This window comes from Ammospiza caudacuta, chromosome 8 (genome assembly GCF_027887145.1).
Source record: "Ammospiza caudacuta isolate bAmmCau1 chromosome 8, bAmmCau1.pri, whole genome shotgun sequence".
NCBI classification, from domain to species: Eukaryota; Metazoa; Chordata; class Aves; order Passeriformes; family Passerellidae; genus Ammospiza; species Ammospiza caudacuta.
In genome coordinates this window covers 20,046,114-20,057,196 of record NC_080600.1, presented here as the reverse complement: position 1 = coordinate 20,057,196, position 11,083 = coordinate 20,046,114, and the positions used below count along the sequence as shown (strand labels likewise).

At 41.7% G+C, this 11,083-nt stretch overlaps 1 protein-coding gene across 1 annotated transcript in view; it reads right to left on the bottom strand.

Annotated features, from left to right (window-relative positions):
- Positions 1-1,209: 1,209 nt before the first annotated feature.
- Positions 1,210-11,083, bottom strand: part of PIKFYVE (phosphoinositide kinase, FYVE-type zinc finger containing) — a 60,438-nt gene continuing 50,564 nt past the window's right edge. Inside the window, exons 35-41 of the mRNA XM_058809477.1 lie at positions 10,944-11,003; positions 10,337-10,513; positions 9,525-9,628; positions 9,136-9,264; positions 7,567-7,828; positions 5,744-5,818; positions 1,210-4,634 (exon numbers count right to left, since the gene is read on the bottom strand). Of these exons, the coding sequence (XP_058665460.1) occupies positions 4,519-4,634; positions 5,744-5,818; positions 7,567-7,828; positions 9,136-9,264; positions 9,525-9,628; positions 10,337-10,513; positions 10,944-11,003 (923 nt within the window). The 3' untranslated portion in view covers positions 1,210-4,518. The remainder of the gene's footprint in view (positions 4,635-5,743; positions 5,819-7,566; positions 7,829-9,135; positions 9,265-9,524; positions 9,629-10,336; positions 10,514-10,943; positions 11,004-11,083) is intronic.

Genomic DNA, 11,083 nt, shown 5'->3' with positions numbered 1-11,083 from the left:
TCCTATTAGAAAATGAAAATAATTTCTTTCTCTTGTTACGGGCATATGTGTACATTAAGCAATCCCAGTTGTGCTCTTGTAGATATGTAATTCTTTCACCTGGCAGGTTGTTTATTTTAGTCATGATACAAGATCTCAGCTAGTCCAGTAACAAGCCCATACCCAGGATACTTCGTTTTTTCATATCCAGAGTGTTGTTTTATTTTTGATGAAGTTATAGCAGAAAAATATCCTATGTAAGCAATGGAGAAAAGTTAATATATTCCTACCCTGTTTTTTCAACTGTAGTTCAATGCTCTTTTTGGTAATTGTGTTCACTTACTTTATTATCCTACCTTTGGTCATAAACCATTATTTCTTGAACAAAGGCTGCATTTGTGCTCCTCAACTTCATGCCAGAAGCACCTCAAGTCCCACCACTCATCTTTACACCCACAGAAGGCAGCATTACCTCTGAATTGAGTATCCCATCTTTTCCTTGCTCATAGCCCCATGGGGGGACAGGTTCTGATACACTTTCATGCTGCAGATGAAAGAACTCACTCACCTGGCAAAAAATGGTGATTGCACATAATACAGGCAAAACCTTCAAGTTTTAGATAGAGTTTTATATTCTAGGAATGAACAAGTCCCCTTCCCAGAACTAATCACAAATTATTTTAAGCCTTAGCAAGAGGTTAATATATACCAGGTTGATGTTAATATATACCAGGTAAATGTGAAACAACCAAGAGAATACATTTATTTTCAGACCTTCTTGGATTTTTTTCTTTATCTAGTCCACTTAAAAAAAGATTATGGAAATACCTGGCACGTGTTCTATATCGTGGCAGAACTGGGCAAAGGCACACCACCACCTGCTGGACAAAACTGGATCCCTGTCTCACAGAGCACTGTGGTGAACAGCAGCTGCAGGGAAGACAGAACTGTGTAAAAGGTTATTTGCACGTTCCACTGCCACTGCCCTGGGGAGCTGCCCAGAGGTGCTGCTGCATCAGAGGAGACAAGCTGTGAGGTACAGAGACAGGACAGGCATCTTACACTGCACACAAAGCTGGCACTCTCCAGCACAGCAGTCCCTGCACAGTGAGCAGTGGCCTTGCCTCTGATCAAGAAAATGGGGTGCAATGAGACCCAACTGCTCCACACATGGAACAGACTCAAGTATACTTTAGTCACTTTATTTGTATCTATATACATTACATTTTGATTATCCAAGTAGTCAAGGCAATTATTCTCAAATAGTTTAGTACATCAATTTTATAAAATACAGCTGAACCAAGTTAGAATAGAAATGCATACAATATAGTACATTAAGTGCTTTGAAGAATGACTAGTCTGGCCACCAGCTAGTGAGCAATTAATTTGTTTTTGGTCATTCTCACAAAGGAGACTCCACAGGTAGCTCCCCTGAGCCCACTAGAACTGCTCGACCAGCAAGAGTCCCTCATGTGCTTTTTGGGGACAGAATGCATCCCTGGGCTGCTAGAAGGCATTCTGCTGTCCACATGCTGACTCAGTCATTGCTTCTGACTTGGACAAGATTTAGACATTTGTCTCAAGGCCTCAGATCAACAGAAGAGTCAGTGTAGCTCTGAAGAAATTCAGTCTTCATATTTGCAACTGGGATTTACTTACACATATGCTAAACCTGTGTTATAAACAAAGAAATAAGCTCTGACCAAAGGGTTCATCCTTAGGAATTCTACAGGGACACAGACTGAACACAGCCTCCCAAGCAGCTCTCAAAGATTTGTTCTGCATGAAGTATTGCTCTCCTTCTGAGAAAATTAAGCTTGGTAGTAATTGAAATGTCAGGACAACTATCATACTGAAAATAGAACATTTGAGGAGACCCATTCAGCTGCTGGGATTTGGACTAGAAATGCTTACAGCTTTATACCACAGGACATCCAAGATGACCCAACTCCAGCTGATACTGCAGCTACTGTGATACTCATGACCAGTAGTTTATATTTCAGTCTAATCAGGACTAGTCTATCAGCCACATCCTGGCCAATTAACTGTTGATACCAGCTCAAGATCATTCCTACAAATCTCTCCAACTGCTGTAACTTCAGCCCAAGAAGTTGGGCCATGACCATTCACGTCTCTGGCTCTCTTCACAGGCTGCAGAAAGTGGAAGATTCTCTCTCCCTTCTGCAGTGCTGAGGGCCTTGTGCTGTCCCGTTCCGAGGAGTACCAGCCACTGTCAGATGATGAAGCTGCTCACAGCCATCTGCTCAGGACTCTGGCAGCCAAGCAGCACAGAGCAGCCACACATCCCAGATAAGACGAGGGTTACTGGTGACAGACTGGGCTAGCACACCACATCAGCCTAGTGCAGGTGCCATGCCCACACTCATGCTCCATCCACCAATCCACATACTGACCAAGCTGGAAGACAACATAATTAGCTGCTGTTGGGTCACCTTAGCTGGCCAGGACAGTCAAGTTTTGCCTGTAAACTTTAAGAAGGGAAGGAGGAGAACACATGTAAACTTTAACTGAGACTGGAACATAGGCTGCACAGCAGGTTCTTTCACATTGATGAACCAAGACAGTAGGTAGAGGCCACAGAAGTGGGAGTAGCACTGAGCTGATGGACTGGTTGCCCTCATTAGACAAGGCCACACACACAACCAGGCAAACTGGGAGAACATTTCAACAAAAGAGGCAAGATGCATCCCAGAGGTGATCAGCTGTGCTGGATGTGCTGTGTTGGACTGAAGCAAGGAGTACTGTGACCTCTTTCCACAGCACACATCACTGTAGCCTTCAACAATGCACCCCCAGAAACAATTCTCACATTGCACTGAGGAAATCAGTACACTTGCTTTTCTGCTGCTTCAAGGCCAGCATCTTTGCTCATCCTCTAGTACAGTGTTGCAACAGGGTGGGGAGGGCTCCTTCCAACACAAATGACTGTTACATCCTGGCAGCTCAGACAAGAGCCACACTGCTTGGTTTTGGAGCAAATAGCTCAAGTCTCACTGCTGGCCTTTTCCTTTCTCAGTGCTGCCCACTGCTGGTCACTCCTAAACAGCCACCACCATCTACTGCAGAAAAAATACTGAACACAGGAGAACTGAACAAAATGCACGTTTCAATCCATAGTTACATTGATGAGGGCATTATGAGGCAACTGGTTAGAATGAGCAAGTGATCACTAAATCTGTCCCAGATTCCATGTTCACTTGATTTTCTTCCACCAGAGACTGGAAGTCAAAGGACAGTATTCTTGCTTTTCAAACTCATTAAAACTCCTGTTATTTACTGGCCTGTATTATAATGAAACTAAAAAGTAAACTCATCACCTCAAAAATTAGTAAAGTTTTTTTTTTTAAATGGAAAGAAATGCTTATTGTAATGATACAGAGACTCACAGATCTCTGCACATCTCATGCATCATATAAGATACCTGTTAGTTCAGGTTTTCCTTTTTACAGAAAACAACAACTACATTCATCTCCGTGACCAAAAAAAAATCATGACATGAATGCAAGAAAAACATTCTCCTGGCAAAAATTCACCATGAGGTAATTGCATTGCTTGAAAGTAAAGGGAAACTGAAATGGATTTGAAGTGATCTGCCAGGAATGATAGTTGCATTAAGAAGAAAGCTGCAGTATTCACTTTGTCTAGCATCTCACTACCTTTACTAAGGAAAGGGTTAATCTGCTTCAAAACTATAATCAATCAAGTCTTGTTAAATTAAAGGGTATGTTAGTTACCTGTTTCTAGGAATTTGAGCAACATTCAGATCAAAGTACTCTTTAGGAGTGAAGGGATATGTTTTGAGTTTGGCAGTATACTGATGACTGACAATCCATTTTTATGGGATTCAGCTAAAATGCAACTATGACAGATAAACCAGAGCTGTACTGCAGTAACATAACTTAAAAGATGGAGTCATAGGGCATTATAGATGTGGAGCTGCCTTAAAAAAATACTGTTTACAGAACCCAGTAAGAATTAAAACTATGGAGCATAAACAGCACAAGTTATTAATGGATCCTAAACAGTCAATTACAGACCTTGTAACAATAGCAGAACTCATGAAGTAACTCATTCTTCTCTCCACCATCCACGTTTGGGGAGTTTATTTCACATTTTCAGTACCAAGTATCCACTACAGAAACACGAGTTGCATGTATTCAACACCATTTTGGCAGTGCAAGACTTCCAGAGATCGTGTACTTCTTCACCATCAGGATCTGGATAGAATGTCAGTCCAGTACTTAGAAGGAGATAGCATCACCTTCCCTACTAAAAGCAGGGATGTCACTTAGCAGTGCTGTTCAGTGGTACCTTACAGTTTAGATCCTTACTGAGGCAGGTTTGCTTGTTATCCTCCAAGAGGGGATTAAAGTGCAAGCAGATTTCACACTCTGCAACATGATGCCCATGGTCAGTGTAGACATGGAACTGCAATCCTCTTGCTGCTGGACAGACCGCTGGAAGAGAGTGGCCTATAATGTCATTGTCCTCTTGTGCTTTCCCAATATGGGCTTTAGCTCAGCAATTCAGGCCCAGTCCTGTCCAATGGTCTGGCACCATCAGGAAATACTTGTCCATAGCTTCACAAAACCTGGTCCGGTACAGCTCTGGAGAGACCACAGTGGGCATCTTACCTAATGGGCAAGAGCCAAGGGCAGTTAGAAATGGGCTAAAGATACTGCAGAACAGACAGATGTCACATGAGATTACACCAGCAGACAGCATAAACTTGAAAGTCACAAGATAGAACCTTATAAATTTCAGCAACAAAGAAGCATAAGGTTTTGCACCTGGGAAAACACAATGCAGGAGCACAGCACAGGCTGGGATCTCCCTGGGGAGCAGCTCTGTGAGAGGGACCTGAGGATCCTGGTGGACAAGCAGCTCAGTGGGAGTGAACAGTGCTGCTGCTGCTGTGGCAAAGAAAGCCAGCAGGAAGGACACTGGGCTGCATCAACAAGGACATCACCAGCAGAGAGACAGAAGGACACAAGTCATTATCCCACCAGTATCCCAGCATTATCTTCCACCTGAAGGTGCTACTCTTCCAGGCCATGCCTGGAATACTGGACACAGTTTTGGTCCCTGCTATATTAAAAAAAAAAAAAAAGAAGAAAAAAGAGGGGGAAAAATGGGAAAAAAATATATATGTACGTGGACAGGCTGAAGAGGGTTCAGAGAAGGGCCACAGGGATGATCCAAGGACTAGGAAGCCTGCCACATGAGGAAATGCTAAGAGAACTGGGTTTGTTCAGCCTTGGAAAAAAGGCTGCTTAGAGGACACCATACCACCATGTTCCAGTATTTATAGGGTGGCTTAAAAGAAGACGGAGACTCATTTTACAAGGAGCCACATGGAAAAGATGAGGGGTAACGGATATATGTTATTACTGGGCAGAGTCCAGAGAGACATAAGAGGAACACTTTTCTCAATGAGAACAACCAGCCACTGGAATAGTCTTGCCAGTGAAAGGATGGATTCCCCAACAGAGGGGATTTAAGATTCAGCTGCACAGGGTATTAAGCCATCTTGTACAGACTGCACTTTTGTCAAGAAAGGTTGGATCAGATAACCCTTGAGGTCCCTTCCAACCTGGTATTCTATTATTCCTTCCTCTGTTCTCAACAACTTAATCTGTCACAAATTTGCATGGTGGGGAAGTTGTGACTTTAGCAGTGTTATAGAAAGCGTCCATGTAACAAGGAAACATGATCAAAATCTTTGCTTTCAGTCTGGACTTACCTTGCCCTCCCAAGATGCCAGTTGACTTTACCACCATTTCCAGCTTTTTGTCCCAGGTAAAAGTACGAATATAATCTGTTACAATAAAAAAAATCCACACACAAATACGTTTTACTTGTTTTAATCCAAGTAACACTGTTTTAAAATGTATCTATTTCCCCCCAAAGAGGGCAGGAAAGCAGCAGTGCTTTATAGTCAGAGCTTCAGTGTTTTCCCTACCAGTTGCCTCATTTTCTGTATTATGTTTGTGTAGGGTGAATACAGTCTTTCAAAAGCCCAGCAAGATCACAATCAACTCTTCCTGTCTCCACAAGCACAGGCTGCCCAAGCACATCTGTCTTTATCCATGTTAGAGTGTCACAGGCCCATCTACAACGGTCACTTCACTCACCCTCATCACAGAAACCCCACTAAAAGCACTAAGGCTTGGACACCTCTCCATTTAAACCAGTATCTGTCATCACTGCAGCCACCTGCAGGTTTGATAACAGAATGGAAGGGATTGCCACTTTATGATAGAGAGGACTGGAAATACCACCTACCAGTCAGTGACTCTGACTGGCAGAGGGGGGCAGCAAGAAGACAACTTCTGAATTGTTTCCAAGCCCCTTCCAGAGAAGGCATGCTCAGTCACAAGCACATGAACATTTGGGCCTGCAAAGCTAAAGCTGCAGTAAGACCAGCTTTCAGAGACCTAACTTACTTGTTTCCTGTATCACATAAGGATCTAAAATAGGTAGAGATACTGACCTCAGATTCAAACACAGTCCACACTAAGATTTTTTAGTTCCAGTCCAATACAAATTTAGCTTGAGTACTTTATAAGTTCTCCAGGTATCATCTAAAGAACATTCTGATAGTCTGATACAGCAGACATGTTCTCTCTTCTTGATAATATTTGGGTTCACCAAGTTCCTTCAGATATTTGTGTTAAACGCTGAAGGAGCTGGTAGCTTTAAATATCATGTATCAGATAAGACTTAACATAGGGCAACAAAAAGCCACACATACAGGAGAAGCACATGGTCAGTGTAGTCCCATCCTGTTCCAATATTCAAGAGTCTACAAATCTAGAAAGTAATAACAACTTGCAACAAACAAGAGCTTGCTTTGTAGCTCTGACTTTAATTCTCAACTAAAAATGTTATTGAAAAGGCTTTTGAGCTTTATCAGAATAAGTGAAATCCAGACCTCCTATCCTGAGATCCCATTTGGAAGCATTTCTGAGCTGGGTTTCATGACCATTTCCCTAAGTCAATTCCACATCCTGCAAAACTGCCTCATCTCTAAGTCTTTTATACTACAGAAGTTTGTCCGTCTAAATTATCTCTTTTTCTGTCTCTCCAGTCACAAGCCAGAGGATGCAGTAAGGTAATTACTGCACTGCCACCCACATTATCCAGGTCAGACTATATGATTATATGAGATCCCATGGTTTAACTTCTTTTTTCCAACCCGACCAATACTGTTTCTCCTTAGAGCCCCTCCACACAAGATTGAAGCCTATGTAAACATGACTAAACTAAAGTTTACAGATTAAACACATAAAAGCATACAAATAACTCAACTGGAGTCAAAGTGTAGGTTAAACTACCTATGCATATACCATGGCAATGTAAATGCTAATCTGAGCCTATGAGAGACCTGGAGAGAAGACTTACTGCCTCCACTTTGAATACATGTAAGAGGTGCAGCTGGTATTCCACCAGGGAGAAGACAAGATTTCTTGACATGCATCTCTCTGGTGGGAGCATTATGAACATCTAAACCAGAAGGGAACCATTTCATCATCTGAGAGCAACAAAATACAAAAGACAACGTACCAATGATCCCAACGACCAGCTCGTTGTTGGTATCATCCCGCCCCACCAGCAGGGAATAGTCGATGATGAGATGGCTGGAGAGGAACTGGGAATCACTGTGTATGGAGGCTTTCAGCACAGCCTTGCAATGGGAACGGATGTACAAGGGGTTGTCCCGAACCATCTTCAGAAGGTTTTCATCCAGCAGGACCACATCACAGGTTTCCTTGCCTGTCTCTGTTTTAACATTTCTATTCCGGAGGGAGCCCTTCAGGTCAAACACCTGCAAATGGAGAACAGCACTGCTTTGTTTCACTTTTCTGGGTTAAAGACTTCAGTACCTACCACCTGAGAAGGCAGCACAGCTGGACAACTCTTTCCTTCTCTTTAGGAGGAAGACAAAAAAAATTTTTGTAGAGAATAGCATGTAAGCCTAGGTAAAAGCTCTGCCACCTCAATACCTCAATTCACAAGTTTTAGGCAAGTTATTTCACTAATATTTAGTTTAAATTAAGAGAAAAAGGATCCCTCTATTTTTCATATTGTTTAGGTAAACTCAGTTTTCCAGCCAGTTTCTACAGAGTTAATTGCTGACAAAAGCAAAGCCACCGAAGAGGGAGGTGGGTGGTGCAGTGAAGCACCAGTTAACACTCCAAGGCAAATGACAGACCCATCATGAGGCTGGAAATTATCTCTGGAGTTCTCCAGTCCAAAGTCCTGCTTCAAGAACTTCTGCTTCTCCCTGTTAGAGAAGGTTGTTCAAGTTCTGTCCAGTCAAGATTTCACTAACTTGCATTCAATAGAGTCCACAGTCTGTTTGGGTTTCGGTTTTGTAGTGCCTGAGCCCTCCTCATGATTTAAACAACAGACAAACAAAAAGAAACCCACAACATCCTTTACATCCATCTAGAATTCCCTCCATCCACTTTCTCCCACAAACATTCCCTGTTTGAGGTCAGGCACTGAGAGGTAAAGTGGAAAGAACTGATACTATCAAGGTTTAGAAGTGATGTTTGTTTGAACTTCCTTTTCAGCTTCAAATCTCTATTTAAAGAGAATTTCCCCCAGTAATTTTAATATCCTCATTCCAATGCCTATAAAGATGGCTTTTCCTTGACTAAGAGCAAGACTGAACTCAAAATCTTGTCCCACACCTGAAGTGGTTCCAAGAAAGAACAGTGTGTTGAAAAAATAATTAATTTCCCCCACTACAGAGTAACTCTTTCTGAGTGACGCTCTCATTCTAAACTAATTATTCTGTAATTCCAGTCAGTTCCTCTGAAAGTTTTGTAAAAAGATTTTACATTTTCATAACCAGGTTACTAATGCTTTCTCTCAAACACCAGAGATACAGGGACAAACAGGACTTCTGAAGACTGAACCCTGCACAACAGCTATCTGAACTAGCCAAGAGAGGCATCAAGCTCCTGACGATCACATAACAAAGAAGAGGCACAAACTGTCACCTTTGAGCAGTGTGAGAGGTCAACAGCACATGCAAAGTTAAAAGTCACCTAGATGGCTACGAATGGCCCTGCTCTTTCTCCCAGTCACAACTGCACTGCAAGGAACAGAACACTTGGCTCTTACCTGAGCCATTTTCCTGCCATAGAAAAGGTTTTCCATGACAAGCAGATCCAGCTTCTTTTCAGTGTTGTTTTGAGAGTTCTTGTAACCGATTCGATAGACCCCAAGGATTTTAGCCAGTGCTGTGGGTTTCTAATGAAGACAAGACATGGGTTAAGATCTGTGTAGACAATCAGCAATCCCACACCAGAAGCACCACTGTTCTGTCTGACTCTGTATTACAGCTCAGAAGTCCAAGCATAATTTCCACTTTACATCTTAAAAACCCATTATTAATGTAACTCACACCCTCCAAAGTTTGCTTTCATTTAAATGAAAAAGATTAATAGAAAATTCTACTAGTCTTTAAAATCCAGAACACTGCCTAAAACAAAAAGCACTTTTTTTAATACCTTCTGTTGAACTGCATTAGTGATGTAAGTGAAGTAGTGTGGAGCAAAGTCAAGGAATGACTGGACTTCCAGACGAGGCATTTGCTTCAAGATGAATCTATCATCTGTTTTAATATTAGACAGAGGCAACAGGGTTACATACAATAAGTGATGCATATTTACAATTTTTTAGGACTGTCACATAGCTACAATGGTTTAAAAAATTAAAGCACTACGATTCTCTTAAATCCTTACCCTCAGAAGTTCATTTCTGGATTCTTTTTACTTCAGATATTCTGAATTTCAGCCTCCCTGGATTTCTACCTTCCAGTAAAACATGGACAAGAGACTGACTACACTAGGTCTACCTCAACTATACAGTCTTCCTATACAGCCAACAGAAACTGCCTACAGACTTTTTTGTTCAATACTTGTTTTACATAGAAGCCTAGAAATGGCTAAAGTTCTAAAAAAAAAATTAGATTCACAATAGCACATGAGATTTTAAGAAACACTGTGTCTTTAACAACAAGTTTTCCTTGAATTATACTCGTTTTTGTTTTCTGAAGCCTGCCTGAGAGTACAACCCTTCGGTTCAATTGGCTTTCCTAGCTGCTACTGCTGAAAAACAGAACTATATTTTGTTTTCCTGCACATACAAAGAGACAAATTATTTGATATTGAAGACCCCAGAACAACTCAATTTTCCCTTCTCCCTCCCTTCACAATCAGCAATCCTCTGGACAGAGGCTATCAGGGATTAAATTACACACTAACCACCACTATACAGAAATAAAACCCCTAAGTACAAAGGGGGAAGGAGCTGCATTTACCCTCAGTCACGTAGAACGCAGCTCCAGATTTGCCACCTCGTGCCTGCCAGGGCATGGAGTGAGAGAGGGATCGGATGAAATCCTCCTCACTGCTCCCCAGGATCACTTCACGCATCCTGTGAAACTCCCCAGCATAATAAATCCGGCAGTAGAACTTGGCATTCGCATCTGAGAACTCTGCAAAAAATGGTTTTCCTCAATAACAGCATGCACTGACTACCGGAGACAACACTGAGATTCTACTTGTGTCTAGAGGAGTACTACTGTGCTAAACATCTCTCTCATGCTTAGTGTAATTCAGAAGTCTCAACCAATGAGATTTAAATGGAAAATGACAGGAAAGTCAATTTCCTCTAGATAAGCTCATAGTATATGTCATGGGGAAGTGTTCAAACAAAAGAACAATTTAAAAAAGTCTATGGAGTAGTTTTGCAAAAGCGATTGATTGCAGTAAGTAAAAATTGCATTGCTATTTTCTTGATTTGCTTTTCCTTCATGATACCAAAAATACCAAGAAAAAACAACCATTACTTCAAGACTGCCACTGCATGTGCATGAAGAAATGAGTTTGCCAGCTAAGACTAAGTTGTTATTTACAACTACTCACGGAGTTCCACATGGGGATTCACCACCTGTTTCTTCTGTCCATCTCCTCCATCTCCATCATCTGAAGGCATAAAGGGACATTTGGTCAGGGCTGCTCACTATTATTACTGAGAAAGCCACATTAGGTACTACTTGTAAACT